At 37.9% G+C, this 27,682-nt stretch overlaps 3 protein-coding genes and 1 long non-coding RNA gene across 16 annotated transcripts; 2 read left to right on the top strand and 2 right to left on the bottom strand.

The window, feature by feature from the left end:
• Window positions 1–450: 450 nt before the first annotated feature.
• Window positions 451–6,289, top strand: LOC111265031 (uncharacterized). 4 transcript variants are annotated; one of them, XM_086970322.1, is made up of 4 exons: window positions 451–748; window positions 1,135–1,186; window positions 4,185–4,419; window positions 5,259–6,289. In XM_086970322.1, the coding sequence occupies exons 3-4, from the start codon at window positions 4,220–4,222 to the stop codon at window positions 5,398–5,400; spliced, it is 342 nt and encodes a 113-aa protein (XP_086826448.1). In that variant the 5' UTR covers window positions 451–748; window positions 1,135–1,186; window positions 4,185–4,219; the 3' UTR covers window positions 5,401–6,289. The 4 variants fall into 4 exon arrangements, with proteins under 4 accessions (XP_086826448.1, XP_086826449.1, XP_086826447.1 ...); XM_086970323.1 differs by lacking the exon at window positions 451–748 and adding an exon at window positions 755–867; XM_086970321.1 differs by lacking the exon at window positions 451–748 and adding an exon at window positions 767–925.
• A 183-nt stretch (window positions 6,290–6,472) lies between these two features.
• Window positions 6,473–21,340, top strand: LOC111265032 (uncharacterized). 4 transcript variants are annotated; one of them, XR_002683230.2, is made up of 4 exons: window positions 8,560–9,034; window positions 10,340–10,509; window positions 20,557–20,669; window positions 21,214–21,340. It is a non-coding gene; the product is annotated as an uncharacterized LOC111265032 (long non-coding RNA). The 4 variants fall into 4 exon arrangements; XR_015312896.1 differs by lacking the exons at window positions 8,560–9,034; window positions 20,557–20,669; window positions 21,214–21,340 and adding exons at window positions 6,473–7,162; window positions 11,133–11,421; XR_015312897.1 differs by lacking the exons at window positions 20,557–20,669; window positions 21,214–21,340 and adding an exon at window positions 11,133–11,421 and having other exon boundaries at window positions 8,551–9,034; window positions 10,315–10,509.
• On the bottom strand, window positions 11,756–18,628 carry LOC111265026 (uncharacterized). Of its 7 annotated transcripts, none has more exons than XM_086970315.1 (7): window positions 17,293–18,628; window positions 15,853–15,928; window positions 15,433–15,632; window positions 14,737–14,874; window positions 12,833–14,451; window positions 12,323–12,450; window positions 11,756–12,030 (listed from the first exon to the last, which is right to left on the bottom strand). In XM_086970315.1, exons 2-6 carry the CDS (start codon window positions 15,855–15,857, stop codon window positions 12,391–12,393), a joined length of 2,022 nt encoding a protein of 673 aa, XP_086826441.1. In that variant the 5' UTR covers window positions 15,858–15,928; window positions 17,293–18,628; the 3' UTR covers window positions 11,756–12,030; window positions 12,323–12,390. The 7 variants fall into 7 exon arrangements, with proteins under 7 accessions (XP_086826441.1, XP_086826443.1, XP_086826440.1 ...); XM_086970317.1 differs by having other exon boundaries at window positions 15,853–15,920; XM_086970314.1 differs by lacking the exon at window positions 17,293–18,628 and adding an exon at window positions 16,346–17,244 and having other exon boundaries at window positions 12,312–12,450; window positions 15,531–15,632; window positions 15,826–15,928.
• On the bottom strand, window positions 18,720–27,184 carry wls (Wnt ligand secretion mediator). The gene is made up of 10 exons (XM_022841363.2): window positions 26,945–27,184; window positions 25,374–25,525; window positions 24,817–24,976; window positions 24,394–24,539; window positions 24,043–24,225; window positions 23,736–23,883; window positions 23,257–23,384; window positions 22,127–22,224; window positions 21,144–21,610; window positions 18,720–20,706 (listed from the first exon to the last, which is right to left on the bottom strand). The coding sequence occupies exons 1-10, from the start codon at window positions 27,057–27,059 to the stop codon at window positions 20,585–20,587; spliced, it is 1,719 nt and encodes a 572-aa protein (XP_022697098.1). The 5' UTR covers window positions 27,060–27,184; the 3' UTR covers window positions 18,720–20,584.
• Between the last annotated feature and the right edge of the window lie 498 nt (window positions 27,185–27,682).

Raw genomic sequence — 27,682 nt, 5'->3', positions numbered from 1 at the left:
GACTGTGTGTTAAATCAGGTTCCACTAGGGAATGCAAACTGTGCTTTATTGCGCTTTTTTTATGGACACGTTTGGTAAGATAGATAATAAAGAGTATATAATAATGGTTCGATGGCTTTTGCAACGCACATACTATGCAATAGGACATTTCCGTTGCTGCACTTATACATCTATATTACCAACCGTACACAACTGAGCCAGTAATGCCCTTATTATACTTTTTACTTTATTATACATCTTCATCCCATTATAGATAAGATGCAAAACAAAAATGTATTGTTTATTGCCATCTCTTGATATAGTAGCATCCGTTCTCAGTTCGCTTTCATTGGAGCAGTGACGTGAATTTCACTGGCGTGCACTTTAAGCCAATCCTGTAATCAGCTAGTACCACTGCTTTAGCGAATCTTTCAGTTAATCCATTTACAAAATTGCCCGAGCAAGCCCTCCCATTTTAGAACATACACGTGACAAAAGTCTACTGAAGCGTTTTGAATAGGTACGATAGATGCGTGTGGATCCGATTAGGACACTTGTTGCGCTTTCTCTTGGATACAGTCTAAGCTTAAGCAGAATTTCGAAACGGACCCCGCCGGCCCGGAGTGTTGTTCTATCACGATTTCAAGATAGGATGATCAGACTCGATTCATTGCGGATCTGCCTCCGAACAACCCTGTAGCCTTATGGCACTGTGTTTCTAACATTTGTTCCATTGTGGCACACATACAACACTAAGTAAACGGCAAATGTGAGTCATAGTGGAAAGTTTCCACGATCATTTATTTGAAGGAAAAAAGGAAGCTGAGACCTAGTTCCGGTTTGCGTATATTTCGAGGAACCTTACTGCACAGTTCACGTATTGACAATGCAAGTGTTCATATAATTTGCTTCTTTTGTTGGCACGAAGGGAAATTGCTAATGTTATGTGAGTGTCCATATGCTAATCCTATTTAGGCCTTTAAGCTGATTGTGACCATAGATAGAGATAACGCAAACGTTCGTCAAGCGGTTAGTTTTCGCTAAGTAAGATCGGATTTTTCCTAAAGAATTATTTTTAATTAATCTTTCCTTTTTATATTGTGTGACGAAAGTGGGCTCATTTTATGATAAGTCAAGCGTTCATTTGTTTTTCAGATTACATCATTAACGTCTGGTATACTCAACGGACTATTTCGAATTCGTAACCGTGAGTTTGTTGATGTGTTTGTTGAAAAAACGCAGGTTATTAGAATCTATTAATTAGGGGGACGGATAATTCAAGCTCTGTGGTTTATCCATGGGTCAGAACATTTAACGATTCTTTGTTGAATATATGTGAGCAAACTGTGGTCACCTTAAAATCCTTGACATATTCCAACGCGCTTCGTACATTACATTCCGTTCTTGTTAATTTGCGGCTATGCAGCGATTATTGAATTACTCAATACAGAAGTCGTATTTTTTTTCTAAAATTCATTTTATTCTAACTAGCTCGAATCCTTATTAGGTAGTATTACAGGCTGTAGGCAATTAGCTATTTCCTCACTTTAGGGTTCTGGCCACTCTGCCTCGTAGAAATCTGTCTTTTTTTTATGATACTTTCCACACGTTTGTCACTTTTATAGCAACATTCCCTGAAGGTTTATAGCCTGAACATCTGCTAATAAAAGTGTTATAGTTGTCCGTCTGAAGTTTACTGACAACCCAAATAATATTTCTTAAAGAGCAAAATTGAATTAGCTGGTTCGCGTATAGTTAGATGCTTCAACATATGTAACATATTTCAGTATCATCACATTATGATGCGGAATCTTCCGTTTGTCACCTTACAAATGCACAAATCAATACTTGAGATTCATTTCAAGTACACAGCTTTAACTATCTCTAAAGTACAAACTAAGTACAGATTAGGCAAGCACTTCCGGTCGTACGTCGCATGCAACAGTACAACTTACAGGTCGTATTTTCGTCCATTTGGAGTCGTTCCCTTACTTCTCTACTGCTGTGAAATAATGCTTGTCGGATTTCAACGAAAATGTTCTGTCTTCTAACAGAAGCACTATGGCGTTCCAGCCTTAAAATGCATCTTTACGTATGCGCCACTTCGACAAACATTGTAAAATTATAGAACCTTACAATGCCAGTCCGATCAATTGCAACAACCTGAGTTAGCCATGTTAACTCTTTCGAACGAATATATATGACAGAAACGACTTTGCGAGTATGCAGTTCAGTAGCTAATGCTGTCACAAGCAAATGTTTCGTCTTCCAATTAAGTCTAATAGAACTTTGAATACGAAAAGTCCTAGCAATTTACAGTGATTCGCGGTAAAAGACACATACTTCAGTCAGTTAGTATTGGCAGAGGAAACCGCAAACTTTTGAGAATAGTTTGCAACTGAATGTTTCCCGATGTACCCAAAACATTTCATTGATGACTAAAAGTTGTAACTGTCTTACTATACTAGTCTTTTTACTAAATGTCATGTTCGAACATCATCGTTGAGATAGTTTTTTGCGCACTAATTTACTACCTACTTTCTAGTTGTGGCTGTGGTTCGAGACCTAGCCTTTTCTAAGGAAAAGGCTAGGTCTCGAACAGGCGTACTTTGAGACATTATGAGGGAAAGAAGTCCATCATTAAATAAATAGACCATGAGCACGCGTTCCCTAGTTTGCAAAGCACGCTACCGTATACTGCATGGGATACATCACCTACCCGACAAATCACAACATCGCGCCAATATCGACCGTGCACGGGGTGCTGGTCATTCACAGACGTCACAGCTGACACACCGCTACAAGTTGAGTGTTGCTCGTGTTGTTCGGTCTTCCAGTAAACATAGCTTGCGGTATACAGAATGCTCGGGTACACGATTTGATATACCGTAGTGTGCGACTATAAAGGGCGAAATTGATGCATAAAGAGATTTGTATTTCTTTTTGTTGTTGCTATTGTAAATGAAGAATTGTTCGAGTGAACTGATTGAGAAGCAACAGAAACTAGTAAAGTTTTCAATATACAGTCGCATTTCAGTGTGCTGATGGAATAGCGGGTGCGTTCAGACATAATTGATCCATTGCTCCATCAGTTGACATAAAAGAACCTAGTCAGTTGTTTATCTTTGTCACGACGCTATAACTTGCCGTTGAACAGGAGCAAATGCGTGATAACTATCAATTAACTTCCTGTGAGGTGAGTGAAGATAATTTTTATTATGCTGTTGCAATGGAATAATAAAGAAGGATGCCATATTATTGTCTATTCTGAGTTTTATATTTATTACTTAAGTTTTCTTCGAAAAAGTCATAGAATGGGGAGCAGACAAAGACTGTGGAACTGACGATTTTTTCCTAATATATTATAAATGCCCGTGGCGTGAAATTTAACACTTGCCAAGAAGGTGTGAAGTCTCTGAGTCGCTGATATTAGCTCAAGAGCTTGTAATAGCTTGAGTTCGTGCGACTAATCTTTACTGTGTGTACTGCATACCGTTGATGCATGATGTGCTGCTAAAAATATGTTGAGAGTATGGGTGAGCTCCATCCCTAAGGCAAATGCGATGGCCCTATAAGTCTCAATTTTTTAATCTCGTCGATTCCGTTAAGTTGGCATAAATATAGTACGAACAATCTTAAATACGAGCTAAAAAATTCTATGCTTAAGCAAGCAAGGCACACTAAATATTTGTGTCAGATGAAATGCTAAAAGCTAACTTTTAGATGGCGTTCGTTGCGAACATTCTTCGTATCTATGCTCATAAACTTTTTCTTGAAAGATTTTTGAAAAAATGCAGATAGCTAGTGTCTTCTGCGTACGAGGCACAAGGGGCTATTCCCGTCCCATTCGATTCTATTGAAAACAGGGAGAAACACACCGAGACAAGATTATGCGCTTTCCGCGTCGATGCACCAAGCTTGCTTTGCAAAGAAATAAATTCACTTAATAAGTATTAATTATTCCATAATTTATCCTCTTCGGACTAACTTATTCAAGGTTACCTACCCATTAATATCGGGATTGCTCTCATATACCGGGAATTGATTTAGCTATTTAATGAGTTACACGCTCAATAAGTCGTAGTACTTAAATTGTAGGTTTATTTATTTCCACAGCAGGTTGGGCAAAATTTCTAACTATATATCTACACCTGCATATGCTATTTTGTTGCTATTGTATTTTATCCACTGTTTTTATTTGTTAGGTGTGCCTGGGAGTGATAGGGCCAGTATTGTCATAATGGAACCTCGCGTTTTGGAGCTTCTAATTGCGGCCTTGTCAAAGGATCCCCTGTGGTTTGCTATCTACTCAAGCTCCATATTAATTCTTTTCTCGCTTATCGTGGGCTGTCAGACAATAATTCGCCTCACGCTTTTCATATGCGTCTTGCCGTCATTGCGTTCCCTCAGGACGGGCCAGGATGATGCGTTCTGGACCAGGTAATATGTTCTATTAAAACAGTAATTGCATTGCATATTTGCGTCAGAGTTACCCAAATATGTAGAACCTTTCTAATAAGTGCTTGACATAGTGTACCACAGCTTTTTTCTATAATTACCGCAGTGGGGTGCCGTATGTGGTACGATTAGTCAGATCTACTTATTTGTGAAGCATATGCCTAATATCAAAAGGCTTTCAAATGGTGCTTTAAATTAAATCAATTCCACTTTTCGTATATTCTCTAAGCGTTATCTGCCTGTACGTCTTTTTTAAAATCATGTTGTCGTTACATTTTTTCATCCCTTATACTGTAAAAGCTTAATTTCCGATCGGAATGTTTCGCAAAATGGATATGCTAGTAAATGAAAAAAGTTTTAGACTGTTAAAAGCGAATGCGACGGATTTCAAAATTAAGTAACCTTTGAACCAGTTGAGCTAAAGCTATGATTTTTTTCCATATACGTTAGAACAGCAATTTTTCTGTGCTCGTTCAAGCACTCTGACGGCTTCTAGACAATTATATACCTATTAGTCGTCTTTTTTTTTTAATTTAACGTCTTTCTTTATCTAAAAATTCTCCCCATAAAAAGATCAACCTCACTTAATGCCAAGCAGCACCTTTTGTTTTAAACGCGAAACCCTATTTTTTTTTTCTTTTTTTAATTGAACACGTCCTGAATCAAACTCACGGCCAAAAGGTCAACAAGTAAAATATTTAACTGACAAAGAGAACTGAACTAGTGACTGAAAGTCAGTACTCTCGGTATTATTTCATTGATACCCCTCAAATCAAGGTTCTGTCATCTAATCAGATAGGTGTATCTATCTGAAATTTTAGGTACTGGATGGTCGTAGGGCTGGCAAGCAATCTTGGCCTCCCCTCAGTTGTTCGAGCGGCCCTATTCATCTGGTGCGCAGTTCCGCATAATGCCAATGGAACCGATATGATCTTCAACCTTGCCGAAAAAACCTTTATCTAAAAAATCCTTGCCATATTAATTTGCCATAAGCATCGTGACAAACACATATATATGAAAAATACAGAGGCAAGAATGTTAAGTACACGCACATTTGGAATACTTTACGATGTACGGTTGTGGAGTTTTTTTAAACCATACTATTAAACCATAAGGTGTGCGCACTTGACTTCATAGCCTAGCAACTTTCAAAAAAGGCAGTGTTTAGACACATGAAAACTTATGAAAACGAACGGGTCCAAATACTAAGTCATTTAGAAATTCAAGAGTTCCGTTCAAAGTCAATCTTCAAGGCTTTACATAAGCCTTTTATAAGTATTTTTTAAAAACTTTAACTGTAAAATGTAGAATTTTAGATTCAAAACGATAATATGACCAATATTGTCATAAATTTCGTAGCTCCCTAATGTTATACGCAATAAAATTAGCTTGACAACATGTTGATTCAGTTAAATAGCTGTCTGAGCATGCTAAACGAAAACAGCTACTTACAGTATAGCATTCTGTCATTTAGTGAGTTCTTATTAAATGCCTTTGTTTCGTGAGATTTTCAATGAGCGATACATGCTGACGTGTTTTTCATGTGAATCAGTCACGAATGAAAGTGAGGGAAACATGATAGTTAGAGATTGTTAGGCTTTTGTGCTTTCACAATAATAAACTAATAATAATTTCACAAAAATAAACAATAATAAATAAAAATAAATGCATTTTAAAATAATCATATCATGTTTACCTATATTTATCCTCTTAGTAACATGTCTGTTGGATGTGTGAGAATTATAAAATGGACCCTTTTTTTGAATAAAGAGTACAGGTGCACGTGCAAGAGAAGTTCCATGTTTGTCCGACATTTAAAGGAGCTGTATTGTGCACACTATATTGGATTTAATTACGTTTCATTATTTTTCAAATGGGCTGTCTCATAAAAGCGATTGCATGTTTTATGGGTGCAGAGCATGTACAGGCATGTGCAACAGTAGCGATTGTTCTTCGCGCGCTACTAGGCCGGTAGTAGCTTTCAAATTTTGCGCGCCAAACTTATTATAATTTCCAATGTTGATATGGGAAATAGATAAGGAATTTACGGGCAGGTGTAGGTCTAATTTAATGTTTTAAGTGGATGAGCTGTAATTGTGTAATAATCACGGGCCATATAAGACATCTAACACGTGGATAGGAAGCCCGTTACGTCCTGTCGATAAATGCAAGATCAAAAAGATCTAGAATACCCAGCCACGATGATATAAATAGCGGATACATGTCTAGCTCACGGAATGTGAACAGTAGTGTAACGTTGCAAAAAAGTGATGCAAATTGCAGGAGTGAAGGTGCGCACGCGTTCGCCTGCTGGTTTCAAAAGGACCTCACGCGGAAGTACGGAAGACGAGTCGGTCTGAAGCACTCTTTTTGAAAAGATGCCTTTTAAACGGCTGACTTAGAATACCCCAAGATCAACAGAGAAAATTGTGCGCTGTTTTTTAATCTTGTGGCTTCAGCCATCTTCTTCCTTTCGTACGTTCGAGTTTTAAAATCCAATCTTTTAGACAGTCGGTGACAAGAAAACTAATATAGCAGCAGTTACAGTCGCCACGCACCTTATCGGAATAAACCGGAAATTCATATCTCAAGATAAAATGGTGACCAGAACAATTGGTCCCACCAGGTTCCCTCTGGAAAGAACAATTTTTTGTTTCTTACTATGAAAACCAAGTACCAGGGTTACCTTTCAGACCAGCACTTTCCCAGGCATATGTTTTTTAAGGTATTTATGCAATAAAAAATACACAAGAAGCCGGTACAAAGACTGGCCATTATTATTTACATGACCTACGTGGATATAAAATCTCGTCTAGAATTTTGAATCGCGTTGAAAGTAATTACTCTCCTTTATATTAAAATTAAACTTAAGAATAATATCATCCTACACTACATAGCTTTTGCTTTATTAGATTAAACCTTAAACAAATACCATTGCACTATACTTGCTTTACCCACATGGGACATCGTAAAATTACGGTGTACGGCGCAAAAGTACACGTTTTTGTACTCGCTTCGCTACTATTAGGGAGAATCTTTTTATTGTTTTTCTTTAACGCCATTACTTGCAGCACATAATTTTTTAAACAGGTTTCCAGCATTGTCAATTTTCTCAAACGCTTTAAAAAACAAATGATAGGTAGCGCACAAGGTTTCTTCGCATATGTCTTTTCGACTTATTCCATTATACAATATAGCTCCATTTGTTTTTCATTTAATCTTATTAATATGTTCCAATAAACCCTCAAAAATCGTTGGTTTTCCGGCCTATCCCCACATAGTTAATAGACATTACTACGCGTTAGGCGCGCGAAATTTGAAATTCGTCATAAAATATTCAAAATAGCTAATTGCGAAAACGCCGTGAGTCAACCTTGATATAGACTAATTGAGCTTTTTTACGGAAGAAGTATATCTTTAGGTATGTATAAACGAGTTTTGAGTCTAACTGAACTAACTAATAGTAATTTGTACGAATCCTCCTGGCGATGTCCTCTCAGAAAGCTAGAGTCCTTAGGAGGTACAAACAGAAATACAGCTCACGGAGCATGTACAGATTATGGACTCATGATTAGCAGCGCCTTATGGAATCTTCGTTGAACATCGTAACGTAAGGCCAAAACTAACTCTTTAACAGTATTTATCTATTGATTCGCCGTATATAACGCTTGTAGCTGCGTTACATGTTGGCAGCTGGATTTTGAATTCACCCACCGCTGCTTTTCAAGTCTCAGATAGAGGAATATTTGACTGTAGCTATTCTAATTTGTGTTTTTTGAGAAACAACGGGTTTCAGTGTAGAAAATTGTAAAGTTTTTGGGAAAATGGTATCTGACCATCAGAAGGTCACGGACAAGAATTTAGGAAATAAAAAAATTCGCAAATCAAAGATTTCCTTGAATCTTTCTAACATTTTTAGCCACCAATACATATGCTAATCAGTTATCGAATGAGATCTATTTTATTAACAGTCGGCCCTGTCGGTTGAAGGCATTAAGGTTTTGATGTAGAGCCATTTCAGTGTGTATTACAGAGCGCAAGAGATGGATCAATAATCTTGCGCCCATGTCAGTGCGAACCACAATTAGAAAATTTAAAAAAACACAATTTGGACTGTTTAGTGCTCATGCTTCAAGTTTCTCATTGGCTATTGCGTCAATTACTGTTTTAATTAGCAATTCGTAGTGACAACAGCAAGTCCGAAAGAGTCGCGTCACTTGCGTTCAATGGAGAGGATGGTGTCCTCTAAAGACATTACGCCCGGTGTCAGTTCCTTTGATAGGAATTTCTGTCAGTCCGTCTCGCGAGAAGAGAAAGCAGCGGGTGAGGGAGCCAAGATTATGAAGCGTTGATACTACGTGTTAGGTTCATCTTGGTGCAGCAACCCATACTTGAATTGCTATAATTTGCCGAAAAGAAAAGTTGAACCGAGAAAATCAAGTAATATTTCACCGGTATTTGATGAAAATATTCGCGTTTTAATTTAACCAATGAATTGCTGCTAAAGAGCGACGGAGAAGCAACAATTGATAGTCATGATCAATCAATGAGTTTGTTTCATCAAAAGCGTTATCAAATTTGCTGAAAAAACCTTAATGTAAGTACGCCGTAATGTTAAATACTTAATGATTCTAGTTCAGTTCTCGATTGTGAAATCGTGTTTAATGCTCAACCTCTTTCGCTCGAAGGCAATCAAATTTTTTGGGTTCGAAGCATTAAATAATTGTCTATAACTTACTATCAACATTACTAACTGCCCTACGATGCTCACAACTAAAACGCTAAAAGTGAAAGTTGCGAAGACATCATCATGTAATTACAAGAAAAGTGCAAGATGATCAGAACTTCATGCAAGAAACTCAATTTAAGAAGAATGGTTCGAAGTAGACATACATTTCGTTTAGCGAGTTACACGTATATGATTACGGGTTGTTATTACTACTACATAAACATATTTAAAAATTGATGTTAAAGTACTTGTGTAGGAAACAGTATTACTGACCAATATTTTAGCTGAAGTTATAATTTGTGCCTCTATATTTTAAATAATAACGAAGTGACATATCCTACGAAGTAGACGCTTCCGGTGATTACAAATGGTTTCATTTTTGGCGCTGACAAAAGATAGTAGCTGCTTCCATAAGCGTCTAATTTGGCTGTTTATAGAGCCAAAACGGGCATTTTCCGTATGAAGTGAATGAATTCTCAATGATGTTTCAAACCTCAATTCTGCAATTATTTGATTTCTTACATGTTCCTATCCGTGTCGTTCGAACAACATATGTTAATGAATGGGAAAGGTTGCTTGCAGGTTCTGAAAAACTTGCTCGTCGCCCCGCGCTCAAAGTGTCCAAAACGAAAGGCCATGAGCCAAATACTACGATTTTAATTACAAACCTTTCAATAGAATAAATCCTCAACCAGCAGCTACCGTCCGTGTACGTTGTGCTATGTGTTTACAAAAAGTAAAGATTCTGTCGTTGAACTTAGCACGAAACAACATTAGTTACTAGAATCGTGTAACAAAACTAAAAACAATCAACGTAAATTCTAGCAGACATTCATGATGAAAAAAACTTTGACAGCATTGCCTAGGTCAGAACATAACTGTCACCAAAGTTTGTGCAGGACTCTTTACTAGAGAATTGCCATGTCTGAAGGAAAACTATGGTTACCATCTTCAGTTTAGATTGGGGTCGCATGTGTAAGGAATATGGTTCTTAAACTTCCTCACCAAATCGAAAGCGAGCACTAAGATAGCTATAATGTAACTTACGTTTGGGATAGTAAAGCCAGAAAGGTTCCAAGCTAGCAAATGCATTCAAATTTATAAAATATAGACATTTTACGTATCGGAATACATCAATTAATAAACAGTGCTTACCATACCACTATCAAAAAGCCAAAAAGAGGAGTCAGCTTTATAATGGACGCCTTAGTCACGGCATTACTGGTTCAACCGCTCTCGCTCGTATGTGGGTCGCGACGCCTCACAGGATTGGGACTTCTGTTCCGCGTCCCGCTAACGATTGTGGATTTCAAAAATGGAGAAGCGGACTCATTTTGGCCCAGGTACAATACTTATGTAAATTGTCAGGCCTATGCCTATTAAAACACTAATAAATATAGTTTCTTATAATAATAACGTATATATATATATATATATATATATATATACATTATTATTACTATAAGAAAGTTTATTTATTAGCGTTTTAATATTATATTCATATTTATAATTTTCTCAAAGGGCTGATATTTTTTGGCGCCAATGGCGCCAGAAAGATATCTCGGATATACAGTACGGGCAAGACGAACCAGTCAAACCTAAAACTAATGAGTTAATAATTTGAAAACTAAAGACAGATTTTTAATTCTAATAAAGCAGTGAGATTCGTTGACGGTAGCATTTCCGAAATGTCGTCGTTGTCAGTCCGTCAATTTAACCCTGCCATTGGGATACTCATGATTTATATGAAGTTAAACACAATTCAAGCACTTTCTTCGTTGAGTAAAGTAATATTATGTGATGTAGTAAATACTAGTTCCACGTAATATGCGCAATGTTACGGGCTTCAACATAGAACTTATGAAGAAAAACTTCTATTTATTGTGGTGCCATTAGCTTCAGTGACGTCCTAATGAAGACATATTTCTCTTTGTGAAATCGCGAATTCGTTTGTACTATCTTACAGATATTAGTTACTTGTCGGCTTAGTAAGCAACTCGTGCATCCGAGCATGGCTGCGGGCGGCGATTATTATCTGGTGCGCGATGCCATGCACTCAAAATGGAACTCATGGAATATTTGAATTAACGAGCATGTACTGAATGTTAAATACGATCTTTGGATATATATGCTTGCTTATTGCATGGATACAGCGCGATCATTTCATTCCTCCCGGACGCTTCTGCTGGGCTGAGTTCTGTCTTTTAAACAGCATCAATAAAACAGCTATAAAACAACATGAATAAAAAATCTGACTAAGTGTCTGTCTTACCTGGTAGACACGACGGATATGCTCAGTACCGCACAGGCAGTGAAATGGTCGGGTGCGAATGCCCAAGGGTCGCGAGTTGACTCCCCACGGCCGCTACGAAATGTATACTTTAGTAATAGAGTTGCTGGTTAAGGGCAGCTAAAGGACTCACAGCCTTTAGCGGAAGTTTTCTCAAAGATGCTTTGTTCAATGAAAAAACATTTCCATTGCATCGCTTGGCAAATTAAGGCCTTTCTTGATAATACAGTGAAACAGGCTAATATTTTTCATAATTAGGTATCAGAAAATACCTAGAAGTGAATCCCAGAGCATACATATCAACCCAACATGTTCATAGATGACTTAACATGGTCATAAATTTTATTGAAACAATATTTATTATTGCTTCTGTTCCCATATGATGTTGCCATCATCAGATTCTTTTATTGAGCCGGTATTTACGTTAGTTGTAATTTAATGTATTCAAGTTAAGTTTTTTACTCATGCAAACAAAATTAAATAACTAAAAAGCTATAGTTCCAGGGGAACATTGCGTCTTTTTCTACGTTCTGCGGCTTGTCATTTGTTTGGCTTCATGCTGTGAGCGCCGTATCTGCAAGAAAAAGGTCATCGAAAAAAGTAGAAAAGTCTTTTTCATCCTATTTCACTCACTAAAAATAGACCAATGTTTGATGCCCTATGTTGTTAAAATTTGATATTTGTCTACAGTTTTAAAATATTAAGCATGATTGGTAAACACACGACTACCCGCGACTGTGTAGTGAATCATAAAATTAGAGCTATGCTGTAGTGCAAGTTCGAGATCGGACGTAGACGTATTATTTCTTGGTGGTAGGTAATTGTCTGAAGCAATACTTAATGGGGATACCGAACCTAAAACTCACAAAATTTCCCTAGTGAGTGAACCATTTCCAACCGACTCCAACTCCGATTCCAACTTCAGTTATTCCATTTAACTAGTGGTGGCCTTTCGTCGCACATCATAACGTTCATTCATCTGTATTGCCATCATCTTCCTGAAACGAAATTCTTTAGGTGTCATCTTCGTTCTTGTACATTATTATTTCTAATTGCAGTGAACATACATAAATGTATGTGAGCGTCTCCGAGAAGGTTACATATAGATGTTAACAGTTTCCCACAGGCTTCACGCTCGGTATTATAGTTCATAAATAAACCTAGTGGCTAAAGGTTGCAATCATTAATTCGAACGACCTACATAATTTACAAGACATTTGAAAGAGGACATAAGAGACATTAATTTTTAGCGTCATTTATGAGCATATCTGCAACGATGATTGAGCTCGGATTGCAACACCATTATAAACAGCAACGACAGGAAAATCGCGTTGCCCATTAAAAGATGTTTGTGAGCACTGCGACTAGTGACTTACCTTGGAAGTTTCGTTGAAGTAATTGCCGGAAGCGCTATTTGAGAGGAAGTCTGGGACAGGCTGCCCACACTCGTTCAGAGCCTGTATCAACGCTGGCGCCAACGACGAATCACTTTCACCATTATAAAATGAGATTGCCTTTCCTGGTCGACCAACACGCCCTGTACGACCCACACGGTGAACATAGTCGTCTATGTCCTTCGGCAAATCGAAATTGATGACTAGCGATACCGCCTTAATATCAAGACCTCGAGCGGCTACCGCAGTCGCAACAAGAATAGGATATTCGCCTTGCTTAAGCGTTCTCAATGCTTCCTCGCGTTGCTCCTGTTCTCGATCACCGTGCATGGTCGTCGTAGCATAGCCCTGCAGATTCAAGAACAGGCCAATAGTATCAGCCCTTTTTTTTTGTTCAACGAAAACGATAATTCGATCTCGTTCACTTTTGTCCACTTGCGTATTCCTTTTCACCGTTGGATAATCATCAAGTATTTTTATTAGCTGTTCCCGTTTTTCAGAGAAGTTTTGTGTTTCGATAAAGCTCTGCGTCACATCGGCGTTAACCCCGCCCAAAGTTCCGACGACAACTTTGACCGTATTCTTTGAGCGCATAATCTGTCGGGCGAGCTGTTCAACTTCAGGTGGGAATGTCGCAGAAAACATGAGTATTTGCCGATTCTCTTTTGGGGGCATCGATTTGTGTGCGTTGAAAAAGCGTATATCTTCCTCGAAGCCGTGATCCAGCATTCGATCTGCCTCGTCTAGTATGATGTACCTGACCTCCGAAAATGAAATTGTGCCATCTTCTAAAAATTGCTTAAGACGGCCGGGTACAGCGCACAGAACGTGTGTACCACGGCGAATATCGCCACGATTCGACTGAACGTGAGTTCGACCATAGGCGTATGCCACGCCGATACGTCGTGGAGTCTCGTCGGATATCACTCGAAAATGGTCATTAAGCTGTCTGCACAGTTCTCTTGTCGGCGAAATAACTACTACCAAGGGCTTCTGGGTTTTTTTACCGGCTATCGATGCCCGGTCCGGCAAAGTCTTATCGTTCATGATCTTCTGTAAAATTGGCAAAATGAACGCAGCGGACTTCCCCGAACCAGTTTGCGAACATGCAATAAGATCTTTCCCGGCCATGATTACAGGAATGGAGAAGCGTTGAATTGGTGTCAGAGTCGCGTAGCCGAGTCTATTTACCTTCTCCAAGAGCACAGGACAGAATCCAATTTCGTCGAAGCTTTGTAGAGGCACAGCAAATGCGGCATCGCTAACCGTCACCTTGTCTTGGTCAAAGCGCTGTATATTTCCATTACCGTAGCATAATTCCGACATCATTTCAGTTACGCTACCTAATCCGGGTACATATGTAGCTGGCTTCGGCACCGGCTGGCCGTGTTTACTAATCCTCTGGCCGGGCTTGTTCACACAGTCCGCGGATTTGTGGCCTTCCCAGTGACAATTCCAGCAATCTAAAGGCCCACTCTGCCTGGGAGACTCGGACTTTTTGTGGCCTAGCTGTCTGCAGTTAAAACATACGCGGCTTCCTCTTTGGGGAGCACTAAGGCAATCACGCGCAATGTACCTTTCCTCATTACACTTTCGACAAGCTGCACAAACGTAACGAGACTCGGTATTAGTGGCAACTCTTGCTCGCAAATCAGTGGAACTAGAGACGAACAGCATACATATATTATACGTTAAACACAAATATTAAACTGCTGGCAAAAAGACGAACCTAGCCATGTGAATTAAAATGTACCATAAGGCAAAAGAAAGTAAACCTCCTCGCAATTCGTAGAGGAGTACATGGTTCTACTAAGCACGATTATCCAGCAGAAACCAAATACGATATTTTAAATCTATAGACAACTCAGAAATAATTGTTAACATACCTCTGTCTCTAGATGACTCGAGATAGACTCCTTTTAAGTGGTCTGACTGCCCGCAATTGAAACGTCCTCGGTTTCTTCCCGAGGACGCATTATAGCATTCACGGGCCATATGACCCACTTCATTACACTTACGACACGCTAAAACAAACAGAGCATTATATTTGTGAGATATGTGACGCTTGGTGCTTCCGGCGTACTAAAAGAATCAACTAGCTAAATAATCGTTCGGATATCTATTGTGAAATCTACATAAACGCTGTCCAAAGATGCTTACCTTGACTACTTTTGATGAAATCATCGATCTATTTGTACTAGTTAACAATCGATTCTGACCAACAACTCGATATTATCTTATTTAAATGTATAGGCGTCCATCTTCGACTTCAAGACACTAATTTTTTTAAGAGTACAGCCCTTAGCAATTACGAAAAGTACCCCACCAAATAAAAACACAACTCTAGGCAATGCATTAGCTACACACAAAAACCCTTAGTACCTTAACGAGTTCAAGAAGTTCGAGGGCCTCTAAACCGCGAACATTGTATTTAACACATTATATATGTGCTTACTGCACAATTGAACAACATTTGCAAGTATACAACACATTAGCAGAACTAGGTTGAGAGGGGAGGTGCCGACGGAAATACCAAGATATGCAAGTGAATCATAAGTGAGTTTGGTAGCAGCCATACGAACTTATTTCCGGTTTAATAGGATATTCCCGGGCAAATTGGCCGCCTTGACCATAGCTGCGGCACTTGCTACTACCGTCAAAACCCGTTCCATCATCAAACCTGTCGGAAATTCCAGTGTTCTGATAACCGGCAGCATCGAACTCCGAGCTGAAAGACTCAGACGCATCTTCCACGTTGGCAGCATCGTTGCCTTGCCAGCCGCTAGAATTGCCGTGGAAAAATAAATTTACAATAGGGTCCTTCACAGCCAAAAAATATTACGATTATGAATGTTTGTATAGTATTTTTTGCTTTCTACATCCCTGAGCTTTCATATTCATAAGTCGAAAAGAAGTGCAGTATAATGTGGATCACTACTCGAACTATCCTACACATAATAGCAAGTTAAGCAGACCTATCTGAATTTCCAACGTTGACTTACTCCATGCTTTAAAATTATTCCTCCGAATGATATGCCCAACGCCGATACTGAGCTCTCGATCGATTTGCCTGCAGGACTGCGAGAAGTGCTTGAATATTAGCACAACTAAAAAATCGTTAGCGATGAAAAATAACGTGTCATTTTAACAACAACATCATTTAAATAAGACCTTTGGTTCTCTTATAGAAAGCCATGAAACATTTACCACAACTTTGATTGCATGTAAGGCTTAAAAATATATTGTTCGATTTTTAAGACCAAGTAAATAAACGAAAAAAATACAACCCTTCTACTACTTATTATACGAAGAAAGAGACAGAACATATGCTTAACATGAATTAGCGTTCAACGTACAGTTCAAACGGGGAATTTGTATAAAAATCAAGTTGGCCTACGTAACAATAAAGCTCTGATAATAAGCCCAGACTCATGCAGCATCTAAAAATACCCTCCAAAGGTGCCTAAGAACCCTGAAAAGATTTGTTTTAACCACCATAGCATGCACCCGGAGAAGCCTTCAGTCACTCAGAAAGCCCTGCTGTTAATATACTGCGCACAACGGATGTCGTTCGAATTTGTTAACTAAATGCTTTGACGATTAAAAACAAAATCCTGAATAGAAGAGCATTAGACACATACACAATGGGATCGCTTGCATATGTAAACAGCGCGTTAAATTAAACGATGCCCCATTCGGTCACATAATTAAGCTGACTACAAAATGTCACCCTAACGTTTCATCTAGATGTACGCTATGAGGAAGAATCAAATTCTTTCACCAGTCCGTGCTATGACTCGGTATTTCGCCTTTGACTAACTTTCTTTTTGTCGAAAAAACAGTCGTAAATATGAATACTTCGAGAGTTTTCGACTTCTGTGCGTCAGGTTACTAAGACAATTACAAAAGCCACATAAAAATTTCACAATGTTTAGAAAAATTAGAGAAGATTAGATCAGTCAGACATAGAATGCTTATGAAGTTAGTATGCCAATGTCGTGCAATGTGACTGGCATACAGTTAAGGCACCGTAACTACACACTGACAATGGAAAAATTGTTTGGCCTGTGATAAGTGAAACTCAACAGGTTCACGTCAAAGATAAAACCAGATTAATTTCTACTTAGCCTAAAGCGTTTTCCTTACAAAATACCATTATCTACATGCATATATCCCAACTTGATAAACAACACAAAAGTTCATTAATCTCGGACGTAGTCCACAAATAAAAGCCGGCAATGATGAAGAACTTAAGAAAGTTGTAAGGCTGATCCTACGAAACAAGCGCGAAAAATGATTATTCTAGGAAACGAAGGAGGCTGAACCGCCGATCATCACTGAATTGCTAATAGGTATGAAGACCAGCCGTGTCAATTTAATTTAGTAAGAAAGTCGATATTTTTATGCCAAGCAAGATTTATACTAAAGCTAACATAACGTACCGCAGTCAACGACGTGAAGAAGCTGGCATGCCAATTCGGCGTGTTTGCTAATGAAAACGAAAACGGAAATAGACCACCAACTAATTAAAGGGCTTCCGGTCTGGAGGCATTTTGTTGGACATTGCTAGTATCCGACTAAAGGTTCATAACAAACTCACTGCGAAAATTCGCTTCTCTTAAATCCTTAAAACACTGCTTTGTTCACACACGTCAAAAATATACATCATATACAAACCAGGTCCCACTGTAGAATGTCCAAAACTCAGTTCTGGTAAATTCAGTATTCAAATGGACGAAATCGCATGCAACGCCTATAAAAACCTTTGTCGTAAGTAGGGGGAAAATATATGTCATTTCGATAAACGTTGGTTGGATGGACTTGAAATCACATGTATATACGACATACTGAAAAAAAACAGCATAATCAATATGTATTGTAAAAAGCGAGATTCAAATATCCTTTGAGATAAAATAAGCAAGAACTGCAGTTTGCAGTGGTAAGGTGTAATCGAATGAGCGTCTATTAGAAAAACCGATATGCTTTAGCGGCTGATAGTACGCATCGTGAGCTTAAAGAGGTGGTATTAGCTCTGGCGCATGCTGCCTTGGGTAGTCGCTCGGTTTTCTTAATACAACGGTATTACAACGCCCTCAAAAAACACATGAGTCGAGCTTGTATTGATTCAGAAGATATTTGAAAGGACACGAAAGTACTGCCAGCTCTAAAAACAAATCTTTATAAAGTCAGCTGTTAAGGTGCGTTCGATCCATTTACGTTTATCTACATCTACATGATGTAGGGACTACTATATGTATATATACGTATGATTACGGCTGACGTCCTAAGGCTCAGCACGTAGTGTTTTGAGTAAAATTCAACATGCAGGAATTTACTGGATAATAGCCAGTTAAATGCTTAAATATAAAACATTAAAGTGAGAAAAATACGTTAATGTGGAGAAAATATGTACATGACATATCGTTTTTCACCTTCTATGCGTTACGTTGGCGAATTTCATGCGAATCCTATCAACGATTTGGATTGCAGATGATCACATCAGGTTTTAGTCACGTGATTACAAAGCCGCCCCTCAGACGAGAACACTAACTGAGAAAACAGCAGATAAGATCTATTTTTTTGTTGCGAAGTACCGACTGCGACTATTCTCGTCATATCATGTTAAAATTGAATAGGAACTTAATATATAACACTAAATGGAGAATAGAAAAGGCTGAAACTTTTATCGGTACCGCTATCACATTTAGAGAAGCATGAAGTTTGACAGCATATACATTATCCAATCAAGGCTGTTATCGCTTCAAGAAGACACCTGAGTAGAACCTGTGTTGATTTGTGTCTAATTCTTTACACCAATCTATCAAGTTCAAATAAAGATGCGTTCATAGAATAATGAAAACAAGCGCTGTCGATGGCTTTGCTATTCACGTGAAATCATTTATTATATATATATATATATATATATATATATATATATATATACACTAATATAATGAATGCTGTTTACAATAGCCTGTAAGAGTATCTGGTTATGTGATGAGATAGATGTTGATAAGGAATTACAAGTGATTGATTTGTACGTTCTTCCATTATTTAGCCAATTTAAAGCTAAATTATAGCGTTTCAGATTATAGCGTTTAAGATTTTTGCGCGATAGCCCTTTCACATTTCTCCATTACTTTTCAAGCCATTTGCTCACTAGCAACAAGCATTTGCGGAGACTTGATCCAGCTCTTATGGTAAATTTGAGATCTGTATTGCAGCTTAGTTTCTGCGCCTGGTAGCTAAGCGCCATGTGAGCTCCTTTCTTAATAATACATATAATAATAATGCTTCTCTATCGATTAACCTGCATCGACATTGCGGCCAAACTTCTTCACTCGAGGCGCCAAATAAAAGTAACACTTGTTACAGAAACATAAACAGTTAACAAAGGCGAAGTTTGCAATTTAAGTTTCTAAAAGCTGGTCCGTAATAACACAATCTTATTTGGTAAACGGTTACCAATGCCGTGAGTTGAGACCGCTCACAGATCACATATAAGCAAAAACATGTTCACATTATTATTTCAAAACGAATAAATATTCATTTGTATAAATCTGCGCATAAAATTAAACACATTGCGATTCCTAGATAAACAAGTACATGAACAGAGAATCTCCGAAAGTGAGGGCAGGTTCCAACGACAGTCTCCGTTACCCTCTACGACGGATGATCATTAGACAAATATCTGACTGTTTATATGGACTATGTGTGGGTGGTGTTTGTATGTAATGTATAGTGGTAATGGTACGCAACTAAGGCGTTGTGTTGATAATATTTGTTAGTGCATTAATGTACGGACCCGGGAACAAAAAAGATTTAACACACCCACGCACAATGATTAAGAACGAACAATGTACTGTCGTCAAATAAGAATATGTGGTATTTTGATGAGCAATGTTACAATCTTTGTTTATGTTGTTATTTGTTGCTGTTGCTGGTTTCCGTGTCTAAATCCTGGTTATGCAATGGATGAATAGGTGAACACTGAGCGACTGCAAGTTACTTCAACTGATCGTTTGACCGATCAATTCATTGATAATAAACTCATAAAACACAAACGCCCCTTTAGACTTTCGTGAGCACTAATATCAATAAGGTAAAAGCAACCGCTTCGGCAAACGGTTAGCTCTAAAGCAGAACCAACTAATCTTACTGATAAAGTATAGAGCGTATAGATAATCGAACTCTATTGCTCTTCAAAAACTGACTAAGTACTAATTAGATCGCTAAACTATATTCACGTAAGATCGCCGCCGAAGCTTGGTCTTAGAGGCACACACAATTACGGTTACTACTAAGAGGAGGGGCAAAGATATCTGAAAAGCACACAGATATAATCGATGTCTAAGTACTCTGTTACCTTCGTACCACACGTACTATCAGCGAGTCCCAAAGAGCTGGTAAATTAATCGACCAGCATATATAATTAGAGGCGATAAAAAGTATGCAAACTAGTTCTACTTGGACACTGTTTGATTGCAAAAAACCAACATATACTCAAAAACTGCACCAGGTCATGATGTCACACAATCGATTTCTGAGAGCCACTGTGCCGACATTTTGGTAAGAGCGGTAATGTTCTTGTATAGAATATGTGCTTGTATTTGGTCATTTGCTACGTAATATTTTCTCAGTTTTTCTTGTTTTCATATACCACATGAAAGCATTATCTTTTTTGGGAAATGGCAAATTTTCTGCAGGTTCTGTAGCATGCTACATTGAGACCGTTTAATCTACAGCGATTTTTTTGGCGAATTCGGCCAGGGCTGCGACTCCTGATGCTTCAGGCACCTCGGCACAACCTTCAGAATTGGTGAGACGGGAGAATTCGATGCTGTCCTGGTTTTCGTCTGCGAAGTATCAAAAGCAACATGTAATTTAATGTAATTTTTCTGAATATATACATTGCAAGGGACGTTGTAAAACACGTGTAACATATATACCATACAGTATATCGGCAAATAGTAAAATATTTGCATCACAGCGCAAAACTTCGTAGAAACGATTCTAGTTCGTGTATTTCGGTATTTTATATATTCAGTATTTTGTAGCCTTTATAGCTCATATCAGCATTAGTAGTAAGAGAATTTCAAGGAACAATGCCAGCCAGGGCTGTTGAAGACTTTACTGAAACTAGCAAACCTCTCGAACGACTTAGACAGTTCAGTAATTATACTGAACAAAGTCTATATCGAACGAAAAGCTTGCATCACGGCCTCCTATTGAATATATTGCATTATTATTTTTATTACAATAATTATGGTAATTATAATAGCATTTTCCGTACCTGTCAGATTATTGAGATCGGTACCCTGACTTTGATTTTTATATTTGTGGCTGGGCGCGTACAAAACAAGCAACATAAAGACGTAGCCGTTCCAGCAGCCCAGAACACCCGTGAAGAAAGCTGATGTGAACTCCAATGATATCTCCTCATCGAACTTCCACTGGCCTTCAGACCACTGCGACACGAAGTGCGCTACTACTGTCAGTGCTGCGGTTACCAGCGTGGCGAGCAGAAGGAACTTGAATCGGTAGATGATCCCTTCATAAAAGAGACGCCGAGTTTGACTCATACCAGGTAGGGCCGAACGTTTTGAGGAGATGTTACATCGGACGCGATACAACAGACGACACAAATAGCAAAAATAGGAAATGGCGCAAACAAGCGTCAGCGCGAGGAAGCCCGTTGCCAAATCGTGGCCAAGCTGAGTCGACCAAATGGAGTAGAATGGATTTGTCAGATGCACCCCTCTGATGTACAGTGTTGACAAAAAAAAAAAGAAGAAGTAATGAAACGTTCTATGTTATTATGTCCTTGTACTAATGATTATGTAATATTGATTGAATAAAGCTGGTGAAGCTGTAGTAAGCCGCCTAAGATATAGCTACTGAAATTTCAGATACGCGTAGAGATAAAAGTAAAAGGTAAAAGTATCTGACGCTTTACAATGTACTGTATTATTATCATTATGAGAACACATCCTGCATTTCTCTGAAGTATGAACATATTGTTATGCGAATAGAAAATAAATAGCAGTTAATTCTTACAAATACACAAGTGTATTATAAAATATTATATTTAATAATAATAAGAATAATAATAATCCGATTTTTCTCCACGGTGGCAGCAACAATCCCTTGACAGATATTTTACATAGATGTAAAACTATATATATATATATAGTTTTCGTTTCGTAGATGCAACTAAAATGAATGATTGCATTTTACACTAACAGGTCATTACAAGAAGAATCTTAGGTAACTAACCTTTCGCAGATGTCGAAAACGAGCATGCATAGACAGCCAGTGAATACGAACAAAAGCTGTTGCCAATAGGCGCTCAGGCGGTTACGTTCAACGTCATCCTAAAATCATCAAGATTTCAAATTAAAAATGCAAAAATGTTACACGGCTTTAAGAAAAATGCCCCAAAATGTTTCACTTCTGTTTACAAATACGCTACGGTCAGTGTAAATTACTGCATGAGCAGTTGCTGTGAATAAACAACTGTGACATAATTTCTCCGAGAAAATAAAAAGAGATAGAACTAGTAAAGTTTTTATAGCTGAAAAAAAGTATTAATTAAAGTTCTTTTTATTGCGCTGCTCAATAGTAGGAGATTTTCGGGTCTCTACGTCTAGGAGGTTAAAGTCTCAGCTTACGTGGACAACTTCACCATACAACCTTAGAGAAACACGTGTATAGCAGTAAACCAGTTTCTGAAATCTTAATTTATTTAAAATATTTTGGAAAATTTTTTCTTAACTGATTTCTATGGACAACAATCTCAGCGGCTTTTAATTCACCGTATCTCCAAAAGCATCAGTAAATTGCTTTTTGTACATACAGTAATTTTATTTGGAGCACATCCTCAGTTTACTCGATCTTGATTTTCGCTATTGATAACGTAGCAATAAATGAACATAACTCAGACAACACCGAATCTAGCTTTACGGATGATTAGTTTAACTTACATTGTCCTCCTGTTTGCATGCGACATTCAGGAAAAAAGTTTTTGTCATAGTTAAAAAGGGAGAACAGCTTTAAGAGTGTACCTGCTCAAATCAAACATATTCAACACTGACCGTATTTTGTAATTTAGCTATTCTTGTTATAAACATCTTATAAATAATGTTTTAATCTTTACTGGCACTAGGCTTATCGAACAAACTTCAGAAGTCTCTACAAATATAAAAGTTGATTATCTGGCATAGTGTAAGCACCAATTATAGATACCAAAACCTATTTCGGATGTCTTTTGAATCGGTCAGGTGCCGGCAACTAAAAAACGTCTAATTCGAGAGCTAATGACTAATAAACACAAGGTGCTCAAAAAGGTATTTTTATCAAGCCATTTTTTAGCAAGCTCTAGCCAACGGACTGAAGTTAACACCTACCATGAGATGTTCTCCACAGAAGATCAGCCAAAAACTGAAAAGCATGGCATAAAAGATACCCTGACGTATGTCACAAATCAGCATCATATACGGCATGTTGAACGAAAGCGTCAAAAACTCGATAGGAACTGGAAGTCATGCAAAGCAAAAGGAACGTTGCGTTTATTATATTGTCTAATAAAGATTTTAATTCAACGCGTAATTACAAAGACAAGAAGTGCGATCGTTCTAGGTGTTTCCATCTATCAGTTAACAATCAACAAAAGCATGACGCAAATGAAACAAAAACGTTTAGAAAAGGTCTTCAAGCTTAGAAGCTAGCATGGAGTATTGTTTTTTGTTATGTGGATATATAGTACAATTCCGGCCTTAAGGGTAAAAATATAAGAAAGAAAAAGACGATAAAACGTCCATTCCTGAGCTCTGGTTCCTGATTGCCTATACCTCTGATATGATAAAATAGTGATGATGGTACTGACGATTAATCGCCGTCATGGCTACGGAGAGGGCCAATATGCAGCACTCGAGTAAATGCGGCGGCCGGTCCATGATGCGAATGCGTTTCCAGTACCACATCATTGTTGCGAGAATAATCGGCAAGAACACCGTTTTCAACGACAGAAACACCTGCACATGAACACACAATATATATCATTAGCCGATGGCTGCGAACAGATGTGTTGATTTATTTTTGAGCTTCTGTATTTGCCGTGCTCAACCTTGGTGACGTTCACACCACTTGATCGAAAAAAATATCTATTTTTATATAATACGTATAATAGCAACCTGAGTAAAACCGCCATTCTGGTGAATCACCACAAGCCAAACGTCGTTGAGTTGTCCAATATGGGTATTAATAGTCTGATCTTCGTTGAGCGGGAATTTCACGTTGATGAGATAATAGTCGTGGTGCAGTGAGCCCAATTCGAACAGTGACATCACGTCACAGTTGTAACCGCCATAATGCAGCTTTGGTTTCCGTCCACGTAAAACATGAAAAATGAGAAAATAAATTAACAAAAAAGAAACATTTGTCATCTATAGTGTCTGCAATAAAAATCATTATATCTACACCAATACAAAAACTAATTTTATTATAGAGAAAAATCGAAAAATTTCTCTAATGCATATACCAACCTGGTCGATATGATGGTGAGTTGAATTAATATCACATTTTAATGTCCGGGTCTCTGTGGAATTTGCTAAAAGGTGCCACGTGTCTGGGCTCTCATGTTTATTACGATAACCCATCTTTATGTCCATAGTTACTACAGGATCTTGTTCTGTAAGGGTAGGAATACACTGATGAAATAAGTACAATCCATTGAATACTATCAGGCAAATACGCCATACAAAAACTGAGTAAAACCCTAAAAATGAACCGGACTTTTTACGGACATGCGATGCAGAAAATAATTCCAAATTTCTAACCACGCCTTGTGTACAATCAAACAGTTTATCGAAAAGTTCATCGATCAGTCAACAGTTTACTCTAAGCGATCAGGCGTACTACATGGTTAACGTGACAAAGATTTGATGAAACTTTATAGGCCAACTCACTAAGCGGATTATTGGGGTCGTGAAGGATATCCATGTGCAGAACGCCGATAAGGTTCTGCTGCCAACGCGAATAATCGAGGTCTTTGTTTTCTTTTGGTAAAGGCAATTGAAACGAGAACACGAGATGATTAGCGGTGATGTTGAGGTCCTTTGTGTGTATCTATGGGGGCGAGGATCGTACGCGGCAATCACGATCAGGTAACGAGACGAAAGGACACGTAGGAGTATGTTAATGGCCAAGATAAAACTCGATCTCATAAATGAAGTATATATATGCCATAAAGATATTTGTTGAGAATTAGCACATTTTAATTGTAACAATCGTGTCTACTTGTTGATAAAATTTGTAACAGATGCATAGAAGGTGTCTTAATGGAAGGTAATACCATGTTTCAAGCTTAAGAGTGGATTACGAGATGTATATGAACCCAGAAAAAATCGTAAATCGACATTTTGGTTGTGATAAAAACATACGGTTTTTATGTCGGCAGCATATAAGGAACGCAATACAGCAATCCGCTAGTTTCGACTTCTGAGCATCTGAGATAATCACTTACATAGGCAAGGTTCTCGATTAAATTGCAGTTGACTGGACGCCTTTTCGATCCTCTGGGAAAAGCCCATGGCCAGCTGAAGTCTCCAGGAACCGTGGGGTTTTCCTGGGCGCATATCGAGCCAAGCACTTGATCCGCATTCGATGGCGCAGGAGCTACCAGGAGAACAAAAACATGCACAATTAAAAAAGGACGTACGTATATATTTAAACAATCATTGTATCTGTAAATGTATATGACTTACACTGGTGATCTAAAGCAATATATAGATAAGCAGAAAGAAGAATTGTAACGTTCATAACCAATAGATAATAAGTGTTTTGACCTTTGTACTATAGCCTTGTTGTCAATACCGCGAAAAAAATAAATAAAAGAAAAAAAATCTAATTAGTACACAACAAAACAGTGCTCCTTTCTAAGCGATAAAATAAATGTTAAGCCTTAAAGTATTTTCAACCGATACCCGACGTAAATCTCACAAAAATTTAGGCTTCCCAATGTTTTTGGATATTGCTACGGGAGTTATGAGAAATGCCTGCTCAGTTTCGTAGTCATGTAACTTTCATATATATTTACATCTGTGTGAAAAGTAATTCCGAATATTCGGCTATGAGCCTACCTAATAGCATTTTTTTATGCTTTTACAAGCGAAAAGATTAAATTAATATATAACCTTAATAGTATGCGAGACTGTCCCTAACAATTTTCGATTGTTTACTTATTGTAAATGAGCTAAACAACATATTGTAAACATAGATGGAAACATATGTCTCTTCGTAATGTTTCTTAGAATGGCAAAACAAGTTCGAAAATACTTACAAACATTTAGAGCAATGCAAGCATTATTTCTGCTATGATGTGTTTTTAGCATTTAAAATAATTCGAAAATGAGAGCCAATATAAAATGAAAATTGATAAAATTATTCGGTTTAGGAATACAATATAGCTAGTGTAAAAATAAGGCTTATTAGGATTTCGAAATTTGTTCCTTAGCTTATTCTACTTCTTTATATTTTAAACAAACTAACCTCGAATATAACATGTATAGTATTTAGCTCTGTGTAGAAGCTTATACAATGGTTTTGTACATTCTATTGTTGTTTAATTACACCTGTTATGTAGCATGTGTCATTTGTGCGGATTGAATAATCCAACATTTTTATGCAGATAAAGTACCTTTCTACATATCACATCTTGAATATTATTTTTATTATGTATTGTATTTAATAGTGGCTTTAAAAACTACAGAGATTGTAATTCGAAAAATGTCACGCATTGTAGATGCATACAGCGAGATATTTTCGTAAAAAAAAATATTACTTAAAGCTTTGTGCGCCGCAAAGACAAAATCCTTTACAAAACTGCCGCGAGAGAAAGACCCGAAACAAGGTTGATGACAAACCCGCGTTCTCGCTGAGTTATCGATTATGGCCGAATTTCCCGCATGGTTCGCCGCCAAAATAGGTCATTGTTGCCAATATTTGTTGCCGATACCTCTATTATTCGTCGGTAATTGGGTAAGCACTGAACACAAACTCTAAGGCTATTAGATCTGTTTTACGGATAATACGTACCGATTACACCTCCGAGTAGAAAGCACAGCCCCTGAACGACGAGGACAATACTCACAATAACCGCCAATTTTTTTCCAGACAGATTTTCTAAGATTGAACCGCTTCCACCCGCCATTGTCGCGAGAGGCTGCTTAAGTTTTTGGCAGTTTTTTTTTTTATCCTCTAACGCTCTTCTTTACTGAACTACCCTCCAAGACAATGAAAACCGCTCACCGACGCGCACTCTCAGTCTGCATGGATGAATTTTTTGACGCTTTGTTTTTGCTTTGTCTGTGTCAGAGCGGCGGGCGGTTCAGCTTAAGTCGATTTGACCGTCGTAATACGACGTAAAACAAATAGTTTCCGATGTAGTGGTGAAATTCGCCGAAACGGATAAGATGTCAGATGACATCCTAAGTATCTGCACGTCAGAACATCGCCGAGTATATTCTGTTGGAGCCGGTTGGTAACGTACTAGAACTAAGTATAAACTTGATAATTTAGATGTGTCGGTATATTTTGTAGTAAGGGAAATTCAAGATGCACATTAAGGACGCAAGTAAAGTGTCCTGTCATACCGTCCTTTCCTTATATGTATTTCACATAGGCCGATTGTACTTCACATAGAAATTTCCTCTTAGTTTATATCTCTATTACGAGTCTCATTGCTCTTTCATAACTTAAAACTCTCAAAATAACAGAAACGATTATCAACCCATGAGCTGTTAGCACTCAGGATTACCCCTGTCGACGATTACT

Source organism: Varroa jacobsoni, unplaced genomic scaffold, assembly GCF_002532875.2.
Source record: "Varroa jacobsoni isolate VJ856 unplaced genomic scaffold, vjacob_1.0 scaffold_924, whole genome shotgun sequence".
Lineage (NCBI taxonomy): Eukaryota > Metazoa > Arthropoda > Arachnida > Mesostigmata > Varroidae > Varroa > Varroa jacobsoni.
The sequence above is the reverse complement of the archived record's forward strand: the minus strand, read 5'-3'. Positions and strand labels throughout refer to the sequence as shown.